Consider the following 16,254-nt stretch of genomic DNA (forward strand, 5'->3'; position numbering starts at 1 on the left):
GTGTCAATGGGCCCCAACAGTTGTCAGTGCACTTCAATACTGCTATAAAGCAGTCGTGTGGCTCCTGCCTTTTATATACCACTTTCATAGTGGAATATGCTGCCTGGTGTAGATGAGCCCTCTGTCTTCTCCATTTCTTGTGAGCAAAAAACCATTATACTGTCCACAAGAGTTATATGTCCATTATGTTATCCTGGTTTAATTTATAATAAGGTATATCCAAAATCTGTGCACCCCTCCCCCAACACACACACCCAGTAGAGTAACACTACTATAATCCTGATTGTAAGAAATAGTTGACAGGCTATTTCCCAATGCTCCGCTGCAAAAAACAACAACACCCGGTTCAATGAATTGAAATCACTTAAAAAGTAGGTTTGAAAACTACCCCAATTCTAAGCATTGGAAATGCAGGGCAAGGAAAATACGACATGACTACGATAATCATGAATGTAGCAACAGAAGATTGAGAAGGAAAAAGTGGTTGCGTGCACAGGCAAAAGGATATAATTGTTCAAGCACCGCCAATTAACATAGGAAGCTGGGTTATACTAAGGGCATAGCTAGACGGGGTGATATCCCGGGGATTGTCCCGGGATCGTCCCTGTGCGTCCACGTGACGCACAGAGGATCCCAGGAGCAGGGAGGGATGATCCCTCCCTTTCCCCGGGATATCACCCTACCCTTCAGTCGTGGTTTTTCCACAGTCTCGGGATGATCCCAAGACCACGGAAAGTGTGGCCCACCATCACGGTTTGTCCCGGCTCCTCGCGGTTACTCGCGAGGAGCCCGGAACTGCGCCCATCAGGGGGCGTGGGGTGGGGGGAGCAGAGAAATTATTGTTTTTTTAAAAAAAACACCCTACCTTTCAGTGCACGGGCACTCGTGCGCTCCTTCTGTGTGTTTTTTAAAAAACCAAAATGGCGGGTGCAACGTCCTGTTCCTCCAAGGACGTCGCGCACTGCGTGTAAACGGAGGGGGACAATCTCGCGATCATAACATCGCGAGATCCTCACCCTTCCATCGCGCTAGACCCATAGGTCTAGCTGAGGCCTAAGCCAGATCACTGGCCCATCTAGCCCAGTATTGCCAACACTGACTGGCAGCAATGGCTCTCTAGGATTTCAGGCAGGATTCTTTTCCTTGTCCTACCTCAAGATGCTGCCGTGGATGGAACCTGGGGCCTTCTGCATGCAAAGCAGCTGCTCTTTCACTGAGCTACATCCCCTCCCTGTTCTGCTCAAACAGTTATTATTCCATCCTGCTGTTTTGGGCAAACACGAGTAAGGGGGGAAACACTATACCAGAGCATTCCCAATAAAAAGATTCTTTGCATGCATAATAGAGCAATGACCCTGATATCACTTCAATAAGCCTATCTTTTAAGGCTGTGGTCCCACCATTCCATCCACAGATTTGTGCATGCAAGATGTACTGAAATCGATAGGCATAGAACTCTCTCTTGTAATGTTACGGCTCAAGACAATCTGATAAAAATATTTTATTTTTTAATTCTTTCCTATGTGAATATCCCACTTTTCTTCCAAAGAGCTCAAGGCAAAGTTCTTCCCACCTCCATATATCCTCACAATGGGAACATTCACAGAAGCGTCACCTTTTCAATCAGCGGGATGCTCGTGCATCCCTACCCAAGACTATTTCAACCCTGATCCCTCCAGTAGTCATCTTCCCCTAAGTTATTGTTGTTGAAGAATGCTGAACCTCTACAACCGTAGAATCCTTGCAACCGATGCCCAGTTGGGTTCCTCTCCCCCCACCCCCCAGGCCTACATGAAGGTGGCAGGCCCAGGTCTAACCCTTGCTTTCATAAAATACTTACATATACAAGCAGCTGCAATCAGACGACAAGCGACATAAGGAGGTTGGCAGGTAGGGAAGACAGGTTGCACTATGTAGTTGGCAAAAGTTATTGCAATAATAGCCTGACTGGTCGGCTCAATGATCAACAGTGAAGTCCACAGACGTATAAAGGCAATGAAGCTTCCAAAGGCCTCCAGGATATATGCATAGCTGGCTCCTGACTTAGTGATAGTGGTCCCAAGTTCAGCATAGCAAAGCGCTCCAAACACGGAAAAAATCCCCCCAATTGCCCAAATTACTAGCGACAATCCATAGGATGTGCTGTAGTTAAGTACTCCTTTAGGGGAAACAAAGATACCTGAACCAATCATGTTTCCTACTATTAGGCAGATCCCATTAAGAAGAGAGATTTCTTTTTTCAGCTGCATAGCTCCTTGGTTTGCTCCACTTGTTTGTGCGCTGTCGCTTTGATCATTTTTGCCAGCTTCCTTGATTGGGGGATATTCAGTCAGTAAGTTAACAGATGAAAAGTTCTTCCTCTCTTCCATTGTGATATCAGCATGTATCCACTGCCAATGCCAGTCCCAAACTACAACGAAAGAGGAAGACAGAATTAAAACTATAAGACACACTTGCTTCCTAGTGCGAAAGGCAGGAATCAATTGGCCATGTGACTAAAAAAGTAGCATTGTTCTGTCACAGAAGTATTTATTACAGGGCTACTGACTTTGACCCATCTTAAGATATGAAGCCTTAATATATGAGGAATGAAACAAAACAAAAAAAGGATACATGCATTACTCTGTGGTGGATCACTGGTAATTTACTAAGAAAAAGTCTTAATGCTGAAAGCTTATACAAACTTTTCAAAGTGAGACTTAAAGCAGGCTTGTATATGATTGCCCAGTCACCTGTAGTGGAAAAAGGTTGTCTCCCAGTAAAAAGGCAGGAAAGTTTTTGTACACTGGAAGAGTTCCCTTTTCCCCTCCTTTCAAGCCATTTCAAGAGCCTTATTCAGGCATTATAATTACAGTAAGCTGAACACATCTGCCCTCAGCCTCTCATGTATCAGGTAGGAAGGGGAATTTTGCAGGGAAAGCTTCCTATCAACATAGAACCCCAATCCAACAAAGTTCCAGGTTGCAAAGAACCCTTTGCACATAGAGATGCATTTCCAAAAGCCTCCTCCCTGCAGACACTCATTCAGCTGTCAGAGAGAGGGGCTACTTGAACCATGTGTTGTTAGCGGTGAGCTATTTGGTGCAGCCATGCTCATGCACTACTATAATGCCTGAATAGGGCTAATGTGTCACAAATTGCTAGCAAGCATAGATACGTATTTGTGTCACCAAACAGACTAGTAACCTTTGTGGTCTTATTTGCAAGGCTGTCTTGCAAGTGCCCATTACTGTTCATTTCCTGGTGGTTTGATCACTTTAATGACTGAACTCAAGCATTTGATTTGAAATTAAGGTTTATTGGGTTATTGCGAGGATAAAATGGAGGGGAAGGGCCATAGCTAAGTGTGATATAGCAGATGCTTTGCATGGAGAAGGTCCCGGGTTCAATGCCCAACAGCATCTCGAGATAGGGCTAGGAAAAGAATCCTATCTGAAACCTTGGAGAGCCATTGCTGCCAGTGACTGTTGGAAACAAAGGGTTGACTGTGTATAAGGCAGCTTCCTACGTTCCTAACCATGTGAGCAACCTTGGGTTCCCTGCAAGAGAAAAGAAGGCAGGATATAAATGTAATAATAAATAAATAAATCTCAAGAACTGGAGGCTGAAAAAACTTTGCCCAGAACCTTGGAAAGTCACATGGATTCAGTCAGAGTAGGTAATGATGGCTCAGATAGAACATATGAAGGCAGCTTCATATATTGAGCTTCAGAAAAAGCATCCCACACAAGGGCACTTCACACACAACTTCTTCTGACATTGAGATTACCTCAGTGTAGAAAAATGTCATTTCCAAATAGGCCCCACGTAGGGAGCACACTTACTGAGGACACACTGTGAAAGCACAGACACCAGAAGGGGAAAAAAAATTATAGAGCCATGCCCCTGGAGCTGATGTGTGTTTTAGATTAGCATATGACAACAAGTGAAGATAAATGTGTAAAAACAACCTCTTTAGCTACGTCTCACTTATTTGTGGAATGCCCTTCTGCCTTTTGAGAGCACCCTCCACCAATCACTGCTCTTATGCAATCCCCATTCATTTCAGATCACAACTGAATATTCAGGTCATGAATACCCAGCTTGGCTTTTACTGCATTCCAGATATCCAACCGTGAAAGCATCCAATTAGTCCAACCACAATTAATTCTACGGATTAATGCCCTGTCCAGGAAAACCAGTCATTTCTGCTTACTGCCACAACACGGGTTAATGTGTAGCGATCCATGCGGAACTTCAGTACTTTTTATCCTTTATGTATTTTAAGAAGTTTGGACTAATTTTAATACACACACACACACACACACACACTATCCAATGGAAGAAGGGGCAGGTAAGGGTGGGCAAAGCCACCCTGGGAGAGGTGCCAGGTAAAGGACTACTCCTCATCCTAGTGCCTCCTTGGAGGATATGGTTCCACCGCACGTGTGCTTTCCCTGCCTGGGAAAAGCACATGCGCGGTAAAGCTGCCCTAGCTGAGGTCCCAAGCAGAGAAGAGCTAGTTCACTCAGCACCTCAGCCAGGGCAGTTTTGCCTGTCCCATGCCTCCCCTCATTGGGGATGATAGCACTCTTCAAATACTTGAAAGGCTGTCACACAAAGGAGGGCCAGGATCTCTTCTCGATCCTCCCACAGTGCAGGACACGGAATAACGGGCTCAAGTTAAAGGAAGCCAGATTCCAGCTGGACATCAGGAAAAACTTCCTGACTGATAGACTATTTTGTCTACCCTCCCCTGCTCTTATTTATTTATTCAGAATATTTATATACCGCTCCCCATTGAAAATTTTTGGAGCGGTGTACAAGATAAGATGAAAATAAAAACAGAATAAAACAGTCAAAACAAAATTTAAAAGAAGCAAGAACAGAGATTCAAGGCTGCATATTAAGGAAAGGCTTCTTGGAATAAAGATGTTTTCAGGAGGCGCCGAAAGGAGTACAAGGTCGGAGCCTGCCTGACCTCCAGAGGCAGGGAGTTCCACAGGAGGGGCGCCACCACGCTGAAGGTTCTTCCCCTGGTGGATTCCAATCGGAGGATGGATCTAGGTGGAACCACCAGGAGCAGGCCCTCGGATGACCTCAGTGACCGGGCAGGTTGGTAAAAGAGAAGGCGCTCTCTCAGGTATCCTGGTCCCAAGTTGTTTAGGGCTTTGTACACAAGTACAAGAACCTTCAACCTGGCCCGGTAGTGAATAGGCAGCCAGTGCAGTTCCTTCAGCAGAGGAGTTGCATGCTGGAAAGGGGCAGCTCCAGACAACAGCCGAGCTGCTGTGTTCTGCACTAGCTCCAGCTTCCGGAGCAGCTTCAAGGGCAGCCCCACATAGAGCGCGTTGCAGTAATCCAGTCTTGAGGTTACCAATGCCTGTACCACCGTGGTCAAGCTATCCCTGTCCAGGAGTCAGTCTTCCATCAGTCTTCTTACACAGGGAGGGTTCGTGAACTTCTTTTCTATTACAGAGATTCACAATCCGATGAATTGCTTTAGTCATGGCTTCTTTGGGCAAATAATTAGCAGTTAGAGTAATGGGGATGTTTGATGTACACACAACATCTATACTTCAATGTATTATTATTATTATTATTATTATTATTATTATTATTATTATTTAGATTTACCAAGTGGTTATTATGTTACATAAACTTTCCCGCAATAAAGTTAGGAAACAAATACTAATATACTGCCTAATATACCTAATATAACATATTAGAAAAAGGTGGGATCCTTTCAAGTACTAGTCTTCAACTTTTTAGACCCATCTTTAAGCCCAGATAAAAGACTCAGTACACACATGCACACACTGATTATATACCAAATATTGTCACAGACCAGGAACCACCTGTTCTATGAGTGGAAGAAGATCATGCAAAACAGCACAGCCCCACCCTTCTTTGCCTTGCCTTTCCTTTGGCTTTCTCCATGGCCACCAGTGGGGAAAGGGACCCCCAGAAGACCAAATTTAACCCCTTAAGCATTTAGTTTTGCACTGCTGAACTAACCTAACTAGACTGTGTCCCAATTTTATCCACAACTGTTATTCACGCAATATCTTACCGTTAGAGATTTGGCACTCCCTCAAAAAGGTAGCCATTTCCAGCAGCTCTGACTCTTTCTTTCCCCGAAAACTCTAGGCTTCTCTTCTTCTCTCTGTCTGCTTCAGTCTTAGGCCTTTAAAACCTTAAAAATAGTTTACCACCCCAAATCCAACTATTCAGGGGAATAGTTTTTGTTCATCTTTGCCCTAAATTTATTTTCCTAAGTTCTTCCCCTGACCTTTAGTTGAACCTCCTGCAAACAATTTTTCTTCTTCTTCTGCAGATACCCAGGATCCTATAATCTACTTCAGTGGTCTTCAACTGATGGGTTGCAAATCAAAAGTGGGTTGCAAGTTGAGTCCAGATGGGTCGCGGCAAAGCTGTTTCCACCATGTTGGACAATTGTGAAAGTGGGTCTGAAGTCCAAGGTGGGCCTTTGTTCTGGACCAGCTGAAGACCACTGTTCTAACACAAACATTTGACCACTGAACTGAAACTGATGAGCGCGCACACACACACAGAGTCCTGAAAACAGTTTTGTCCTTCACAGGACACACACATACACTGACCATATACGTCTGCCTTTTCCAATCTCTCTCTCCTTCCCCCCCCACCTGCATCTCTCACCTTCTCTTTTAAGAGGCAGCTTTCAAGAGGCAGCTGGACAACCATCTGTCAGGGATGCTTTAGGGTGGATTCCTGCATTGAGCAGGGGGTTGGACTCAATGGCCTTGTAGGCCCCTTCCAACTCTGCTATTCTATGATTCTATGAAAAAGACATAAACAGCACCGTGTCAACAGACGGCTCTGACCCATCCTGACCTGGGTGTAGCTCAGTTGGGAGATCCAACCTACACCAGCTGAAGCTTAATGCAACACTTTAAGCTTAAAGTTTAAAAGATAAGCTGTTTCTTACACTGGAGAGGGGAAAACACACCTGTCAGCTTAACAAACATTGCATCATATCTGAACAAACCAGTTGTAAAAAAAAATTGGGGCTTTGTTAAGTGCAACAAACAACATTGCTTGACAAATAAGTTCATTGTTATTTTTAGTGGCATCATGCAAGTTGAAATATATATTGGTAACCTGAGCTGCTCTCATGGAAAGAAAACAGCTTTAGGACGTGTTTGCCTTCTAAAGAACAGGGAACAGTTCTCAGTTACACCCTAGCTGTAGATATGCATGAGTGTTACTTTTCCCCCAGTATGCACCAACATTTTCCTAGAAGGTGCTCACATCACAAGTGCCACCATATCCTTGTTTCTCTAAAAGAAAAAAAGAACATGCAAACAACGCACTACTGGAGAAACAGGCATTAAAAACAGAATCTGAAAATTATGTTCAACAATGGTCACAGGTACTAAAAACCCCAAGCCCAAACTAGATGTAATGTTCATAATTGTCAACACAGTTCATATGATTAAACAATCCACAGTTTATTGTGAGCAGTCAGGAACAAGCTGTTTCCTGATGGCTCACCCACTTCCGCTTTAGCTCAACCGCACGGTTCCTGGGTTGTTCACCATTATATCCGAACTCAAAACTCTGGATTGTTCAGCAAGTTTTAATTCAACAACAAATCAGGCTTAAAATTCTGGGTTGCTTCTTCCTGAATAGCCCTGAGTTCTGAGTTTGAATGTCAGTGTTCCTGATTGCTTAACAAGAAAAGCCCTAGGAGGAGGGCTTTCTCCGCTGTGGCACCCCGGTTGTGGAATGAGCTCCCCAGAGAGGTCCGCCTGGCGCCTACACTGTACTCCTTTCGTCACCAGCTGAAGACCTTTTTATTCACTCAGTATTTTAACACTTAATTTAAACTTAAATTTAAATTTTACTGTTTTAACTCTGTATTTTAATCCTTTGCTGTGTGGTTTTATCCTGGTTGCGCTTTTTATACTGTATTTCGTAATTGTGTTTTTAACCTGTTGGGTGTTTTATTGTGGTTTTAATTTTTGTGAAGCGCCCAGAGAGCTTCGGCTATTGGGCGGTATAAAAATGTAATAAATAAATAAATAAATAAATAAATAACAAAGTGGAAGCAGGTAAGCAGTTGGGAAACAGCACACTCCTTCGCTCCCACACACTCCCAAATAAATCATAGTTTCTTAATCATGGATTGTTTGATCATGCAAAACGGTGGTTGTGAGTAAGCAGTGGGATCACACTACCAACTCTTGCACACACTAATCGTTCTCGCTGTTCCCCCGACAGCCTTTACTGTGGTTAAGTGTCACTGTGGGCTGAAGTGTCACCAATATGCAGATGACGTTCAGCACTAACTCTTCTTTAGATTTTTTCCAGATGGGGCACTGGGAGTTCTGAATCAGTGCCAGTGTGTAGTAATGGACTGGATGAGAGTCAATGAAAATATTCAATCCAGACAAGATGGACTTGTTCTGAAGGGGCTGCACTCTCCACTAAAGGATCAAGTTCACAATTCAGGAGTTGTCTTGGATCCAGCATTATCACTGAAGGCTGAAAGCCCCGGTGGCACAGGACACCTTTTATCCAGCTAGGTGATGTTCACCCTGTTCTGGATAGGGTTGCACTCCCCCTAAAGGACTGTGTTCGTAGTTTGGGAGTGTTCTTGGATCCAGAACTGTCACTTGAGGCACAGGTGAACTCAGTGGCAAAGAGCACCTTTTATCAGCTTAGGCTGATATACCAGCTGCGCCCTTATCTGGAAAGAGATAGTCTAGCTAGTTATCCATGCTCTCATAATCTCTTGTTTGGATTACTGCAATGCGTTATATGTAGGGCTGCCTTTGAAAATGGTCCAGAAACTTCAACTGGTACAAAACAGGGCAGCAGGTTTACTAACAGGGACTGGCCGACGAGACCACATCACGCCAGTCCTTTTCCAACTTCACTGGCTTCCAGTCCAAGTCCAGGCCAGATTCAAAGTGCTGGTATTAACATTTAAAGCCCTAAACAGCTTGGGGCCAGGCTATCTGAAGGAACGCCTCCTCCCATATGTACCTGTCATCCTCACGGCTCCTTCTCCATGAGGTCCTGCCAAAGGAAGCAAGGCAGGTGGCTACCAGGAGGAGGGCCTTCTCTGCTGTGGCACCCCGGCTGTGGAAGGAGCTCCCTAAGGAGGTTCGCCTGGCACTTACATTATTTTCTTTCAGATGCCAGGTGAAGACCTTTTTATTCTGTCAGCATTTTAACAGTCTATAAATTTATTTTAACTTTGCTGTTTTAAATTTGTATTTTAAATGTATATTTCTGCACCACTGCTGATTTTATCCTGGTTGTGCTTTTATATTGTATTTTATATCATGTTTTATACTGTTTGTTTTATACTTTGAATGGTTTTAATTTTTGTGAACCGCCCAGGGAGCTCCACCTATTGGGCATTATAAAAATGCAATAAATAAATAAATAAATAAATAAATCAGTTTAGGATGATATGCAACTATAGCCATATTTGGACAGAGGTAGCCTAGCTACAGTTCACCATGCACTGGTAACTCATGTTTGTATTACTGCAATGTGTTACCTATGGAGCTGCATTTGAAAATGGTCTGAAAGCTTCAGCTGGTACAAAATAGGACAGCAAGACTGTTAACAAGGACTCGCTGATTTCATCATATTACACACAGATCTGATCATATGATCTGCAATGGCTCCAGGCCCAATTCAAAATTGCTGATTTTAAAGCATTATATAGCTTAGGGGCAGGCCACTTGAAGGATTGTCTCCTTCTATATATAACTGCCTAAACCCTGAAATCAACCTCTCCTCTACCAAATGGGGTGATGTGGGCAGCTACTAAGGAGGGGGTCTTTTCGGTAGTGTCACCCCTGTTGTGGAATGTCCTTCCCAGAGTGGCTCACCTGGCACCTACAATGTGACCTTTTCAGCCCCGGGCTTTTTAGTCCTTTAGTTTTGTGTTCTAAATGTACTATTGTGTTTTTAGATCTTTACTTTGCTGCAGGTTTTTACTTTGCTTTTAATCTGTTTAAAACTTCTAAAGGTTTTATATTGTGTTTTAAGATATTTTAGGATTTTGATTTTTTGTGAAATCGCCCAGACAGCTTTGGGCCGTATAGAAATCCCCAGCATCGCCAGGTAAGGCTATGAAAAACGCCTGCCTGAAACCCTAGAGAGACGCTGATGCTAGTTTAAGGATTGCAGAATGCTGTCGGAACAAAAGTTTAAACAAAAACAGTGAAGCTCTAGGCTTGGAAAACGTTGATTTCATAGCCCTCTTTACACAGACTAACTTAAGTCCCATTCATTTCAATGGATCTACTCTAAGTAGGACTAACATTGGAATGGGTCTACTCTAAGTAGGACTAACATTGGATTCAACCCAAATGTTGCAAACCTAAGCACACTTAAACGGAAGCAATTCCCACCCGTTTTAGTGGAGTTTACTTCTGACAAAACATGATTACAGCCCTTTCTGAGGCTTTGGATACGGAGAAGGTGACTCAGCAAAATTTCCAACATGGATTTATAAATCTGCAGGCAACACCACAGAGCTGAGGCAATAACAGGAGTGAGGCTCTGTTGTGGTGGGTCTGCCTGGAACAGGAGGGGGCAGATTCTCTTCACGGCAGAATTCCTGGGGCTGCAAGGCAACTGAGAATTCCCTCAAAGAGGGAACAACCCCCGTATGCAAACTCTAGATACCTTGGAATAACAGGGTCTGAAACAAGGGTGGGTTCAATTGTGCATCATCTCCCCACCACCACCAAAGTTTTCTCCTTGCTTCTATACAAGTGAGTGGAGCCACGTCTCCATTCATCTGTATGGAACATGGAGAAAAGGATTGCAACTGGGTAGTGGGGACAGGGTAGAGATCCTTGGAGGAAAAACACACACATTGGGCCTGTTCAGACGACACTCTAAGCCATGGTTAGGCTGTTAATCCTTTTGCAGCAAATGGTTAGTGAGTGTATTTAAACCATGGTTATGTAGCCACCATGGTTAGGAATGGTTCACACGACATGCTAAGCCATAATGTTTAGCTCAAAATGCTTAACCACTGTAGCTTAGCGTGTCGTCTGAACAGGGTCAATGTTCTCCCCACCATACAAGAGACAGGGAAAGGGGACAGCAAAACAAAATGTTCACCCAAAACAGCAAAAACTCTTTCCAGCAACACGCACTGCAAATGTAAATATGTCTAGCACTGCTGCTGCCACCACAGCTCTTGTTTGTGAAGTGCTTACATTCTTTTCAGGTATTTCCCTGGCAGGGTGAAGCTGGGCCAGACCAACCCGATAGGAGCACCGGATCAACTGGGCAATTCCTTAAAAAATGAAAATGGGTTCTATCCAATGTTAGTCTAACTCAAGGCCCATTAATTTCAATGACCTTACACTAAGTAGAACTCACATTGGATACAACCCAGTATCCACTTCCCCAGTTATTGATGATGATGATTAACTTCTATACTGCCCAATAGCCAAAGTTCTTTGGACAGTTCACAACAATTCACAAGATAATAAAACAGGGCATAAAATGTCAATATATAAAATTCAAAAAAAATTAAACAGCTAAAAACCATTTCCATAAAATACTAGACCTGTTAAGATAGCTGACACAGATCCCCCTTTATGTATTAAAGGCCTAGGAGTAGAAGACAGTCTTAACCTGGTGCTGAAAAGACTATTGTGTTGGCGCCTAGTGGGCCTTAATGGGAAGATCATTCCACATAAGGGGGCCACCACTGAAAAGGTCCTGTCCTTTGTTGCCACTTTCTAAGCCTCCCTTGGAGGTGTCACGTGAAGAAAGGCCTCAGATGTTCTATTTTATTTATTACATTTCTAATCCACCTAATAATGTTCTAGATTCTTTGGACATCGAAGTGTAAGGTATGTATGTGTGCTTTTATCCACACACACAAACACACATTTTCTCCCCATTGCACCCCCTTTCTCTCACTTCCATAGGAGCTAATGGAGCTAAGCTCCAGGCCAACTGCAGTCAAAGCGGGCTACAAGATGTACGAAATTATGCATGGTGCGGAGAATGCGGATAGGGAGACATTCCTCTCCCTCTCTCAAAATACTGGAACCCGGGGTCATCCCATGAAACTGCTTTGTGGGAGAGTCAGGACAAATAAAAGGAAGTACTTCTTCACACAGTGCATAGTTAAATTATGGAATTCACCAGCACAAGATGTAGTGATGGCCACCATTTTTGATTGCTTTAAAAAGGGGTTGGATAAATTTCTGGAGGAGAAGGCTATCAGTGGCTATTAGCCCTGATGGTTATGTGCTACCTCCAGTATTAGAGGCAGTAGGCCTGTGTGCACCAGTTGCTGGGGAACATGGGTGGGAGGGTGCTATTGAACTGTGTCCTGCTTTGTTGGTCACTGGTCAACAGCTGGTTGGCCACTGTGTGAACAGGGTGCTGGACTAGATGGACCCTTGGTCTGTTCCAGCATGGCACTTTTTATGTTCTTAAGGGAGGACCTCCATATTCTCTCCCTGCCCTTCCATGCAAACAGAGGTGAAGAGGAGCATCAAATTGTTTTTCACTCCAGGGGTAGTAATATATCTTGCAACAACCACCAGCACCTAGTAGTGTTCATTGCCAATGTAATTAAGGCAATATTTTCAACACAGTCACACCCAATTTCCTTTCTCCATTCCAAGCAAAGAGAACCAAGCATCCATTCACTTTGATGGCAACCTCTTTTCCCCTGTTCTAGACTAGCAAATGGAGAAAGGTGCCCATTCAATTCTACAGTAACAGGGAAAGAGCCGTGCCGTCAATCCAGCCAACCTAAGTAACTTGGCCCTGACTTAACATGTGATGGGACAGCAGCACATACCACCATACAAATACAAAACACTATATAAAAACAGAAAAAGAGAATGGTGACCCATTTTTAAAAGACAGGTCAACAGCAGTTCTGAAAAGGTTGAGGACTACTTCAAAAGGGCTGTGGGGAGAGAAACAGCCAACCCCAAAAACGGATGGACAGCAGAGCCAGGATTTGCCTTCTGCAAGAGAAAGGGCTCTGTCCACAGAAGTTCCCTCCGCCTGAGTTTTGGGCATTCCCCCCTCCCCCTCAACACATAACAGCTCACCCATTCAGTGGGGTCTCCTGATGCTCTGTGTGGTAGCATTCTCTGAGGGATGGAGGGGCTGTCGTGGGAAGGGGGGCAGGGAAGACCACTTTCAGCTTCACTGGTGGAGGTGGTCCTCCCTGCCGCCCTCTCCTTCCCATGACATTTCTGGCCAGCATAGAGCATAATTCTGGACCCAACGCTACGTTTTTCACATGGGATGAGCTGGGACATCTCTGGCAGGGTTTTATCTTGTATGTGCAGTTGTATTTTATCTTTTATTTGCGAGTTTTAATTTTTCATGAACGGCCCAGAGTGCTTCGGCTATTGGGCAGTACAGAAATGAAATCAATCAATGAATGACTCTGTATGTTTCAGGACGAATGCAAAACAGGGCAATATCGACACCAGTTCCACCCCAAGACATACTGCTGCTTGAGCCAAAAAGCAAAACCACACTCTTTCCCCAGCTGCCTCCCCACAGCCTAAGATATCTTCCCTAAAGCCAATCAAGTTATTTTGGTAGCAAATCCCACAAGTGCCTCTTCTTCACCTTCTCAGCAATACAAACAGAACAATCCCAAATTAAACAATGACAAAAAGACTGTTGGTGCACCGCAAAGACTAAATAACCTTAAACACATCTTTATCACGGCATAATAAGCTTTCAGGGGATCTCGGGGCTGCTATTGTTTGCTGCCACGCATCTGTCCTTCCAGAAATTAAAGCGCTCTGTGACAATTCGTAACTACAAGAGCTGCAGTTTCAGGACCCCAAATTGGCTGCCTGAGGCCACACGCCTCACTCTGCCTCCTGACAGGGCTGGCCCCGGCCTTTCTCCCAACTGGGTGTGTGGGACTCTTCCGGGTGCGTCGGACTTCAAATCCCACCATCCCCATCCAGCCTGCCTAGCTGGGGGTGGTGGGAGTTGTAGTCTGACACACATGGAAGAAGGGCACCGGTTTGAGGGGAAGGCCAAGGCTGGCCCTATATCCAGGCAGGGCGAGGCAGGTAGCCTCAAGCGGCTGGTTTCCAGTTGTGGAAAGAAAGGCAGGCAGGCAAGCGATGGTGGGAGTTGTAGTCCAGCACATCTGGAGCGCACCAGGCTAGGGGCAGGCTGATTGACAGTCTCTTCTTCCTCCCCTTCCTTCTCCTCCTCCTCCTCCTCCTCCTCCTCAGGCCCGCTGCCTCTCCTTTTGTGTGGCCAGGGAGGCGCCCCCTCACCCGGTGCGCAGCGCCCCTCTCCGCCCAGGCTTTGTGGCGCCTGGACGAAAGCAGCGCAGCGAAAAGAAGCAGGAGGAGGAAAAGGAAGAAGGAAAAATAAAGGAGGAGGAGGAGGAGGAGGAGGAGGGGGGGGGAAATAAGCCGGCGTTATTCTCCCCCTTCTCCGCCGCCTGGACTGGGGTATCACCAGCCTGCCCACCCTCCGCCGCCGCCCCTCACGGCGTCTTCCCTCCCCGCCTGTGCGCACCCTGCCAGCGCCGGCTGCCCTCTCGCCCGCCCCAGCCCACCTTGCCTCCGCTCGGGGCTCTTTGCCTCCCGCTGCCCTTCGGCTCCTGCTTCTCGTCCTCGTCCTCGTCCTCCTCCGTCTCCCCCTCACGTCTTGCCCGGCCGCGGAGGGATGCGCCAGCGAGCCAGCCGAGCAGCCAACCTGCAGTGCCGCCGCCGCCGCCGCCGCTACCGCCGCGCGCCCGGCCGACCTCTAGCCAAGCTGTTCCCCTGGGGAGTCGCCTGGTTTGTTTTTCCCTCAGCAAGGGCGGCGCAGGAGCCGGTCGCCGCCTCCGCTCCGCCTGCGGGGTAGAGAGAGGCGCCTGGGCCCGCCTTGCTCCTCCCTCCTCCTCCTCCTCCTCCTGCCGACCTCTCTGGTCCTTCCTCCTCCTCTTCCTCACACGCTTTCGGCGAGGGAGCCCACCGCGGGGCCCAAACGGACATTCCTTTAAATCCATACCTAACAGCTACCTCCCTGCCCGCCGCAACCTCATTTTTACTCAAGAGTAGGAGCAAGAGGGCTCCGCCTCCCTCATGCTCGGATCCCGACCCAGACGGGCTCCCCTGCGCCTATCAGTATGGATTTTGAAAAGAGGAATTAGAGGCGGAATTAAATTGGGCCCGTTTTTTTATTATTATTTCTGGAAGAGCCCCAGGAGAACGACGTGGGTCAGCCTTTCCCAACCTGAGGCCCTCCAGATGTGTTGACTACGGCACCCATCACTCCCAGCCAGCATGGTCATTGGTAGCTAGGGTGATCATATGGAAAGGAGGGCAGGGCTCCTGTATCTTTAGCAGTTGTATGGGAAAAGGGGGTTTCAGCAGGTGTCATTTGTATGCCTGCAGCCCCTGGTGAAATTCCCTCTTCATCACTACAGTTAAAGCTGCCCTCTTGACCAGATCCTGTGCTATCCCTTGGAAATCCTGCTATTAAAAGAATCACAGAGAAGGTGGTAATATCTGGGAAGAGCAGGATCTTCCACCACTAGATGGTACTGTCTCAATGGAACTGAACGGAACACTTTTACAGGGCTATAGATGACTATGGTCCAAGTTGGAACATATTGTTACCAGAATTCATGCTGACTCATTAAAGGATTACCCTTTTAGTCTGCCTTATACAATTGTTTTCACGCAAGAAGTGTGCACATTTCATATTGGGCAATTTTTGATACTGTCTTGTTAGCACAGATTTGATAGCACAGGCCCAGTGTTTATCGGCGGATCCAAAAGAAGCAGGAAGCACAAAGCCCCGGTAAAGCAACGCAATTTCCCCTTAAGGTAGAGACGCTCATTATTACCCCAGTGCCATTACTTGTCCTCATCCTCTGGACACATTCCCCACAACTGTCCAAAGGGAGAGCACAAGGCAAGTAGAGAATGGTGCGCCCTACCCTCATTCTTGTTCCTATTTCCATGCTTGGGAAGAGAAGGTGAACAGGTCGTGACAGGAAGGAAGCGGAACAGCAGGGCAAGAATCTTTGGGAGTCATCAGCGGTCCCCATGCGGGCTTTAACGGGTTCCTGTTGATGCCAAGCCCTGATGCAAGACTTGGCCACAGGCTAAAATGGATTCCCCTCTGAAAATCGCACCTGGCAAATGTTTGGGTGTGATCATGTAAGGAATCACAGCAAACCTGATCCTAACAATGTTTACTCCCAAACAAATCTTGCTAAGTTCAATGCCTGCACCTTTACATCTT

General features: G+C 45.9%; 1 protein-coding gene across 1 annotated transcript in view; it reads right to left on the reverse strand.

Annotated features, from left to right (window-relative positions):
• Window positions 1-14,645, reverse strand: part of SLC7A6 (solute carrier family 7 member 6) — a 40,140-nt gene extending 25,495 nt beyond the window's left edge. Inside the window, exons 1-2 of the mRNA XM_063141512.1 lie at window positions 14,576-14,645; window positions 1,841-2,410 (exon numbers count right to left, since the gene is read on the reverse strand). Coding sequence (XP_062997582.1) covers window positions 1,841-2,369 — 529 coding nt within the window. The 5' untranslated portion in view covers window positions 2,370-2,410; window positions 14,576-14,645. The remainder of the gene's footprint in view (window positions 1-1,840; window positions 2,411-14,575) is intronic.
• Window positions 14,646-16,254: the final 1,609 nt, after the last annotated feature.

Source organism: Elgaria multicarinata, chromosome 14, assembly GCF_023053635.1.
Source record: "Elgaria multicarinata webbii isolate HBS135686 ecotype San Diego chromosome 14, rElgMul1.1.pri, whole genome shotgun sequence".
Taxonomy (NCBI): Eukaryota; Metazoa; Chordata; class Lepidosauria; order Squamata; family Anguidae; genus Elgaria; species Elgaria multicarinata.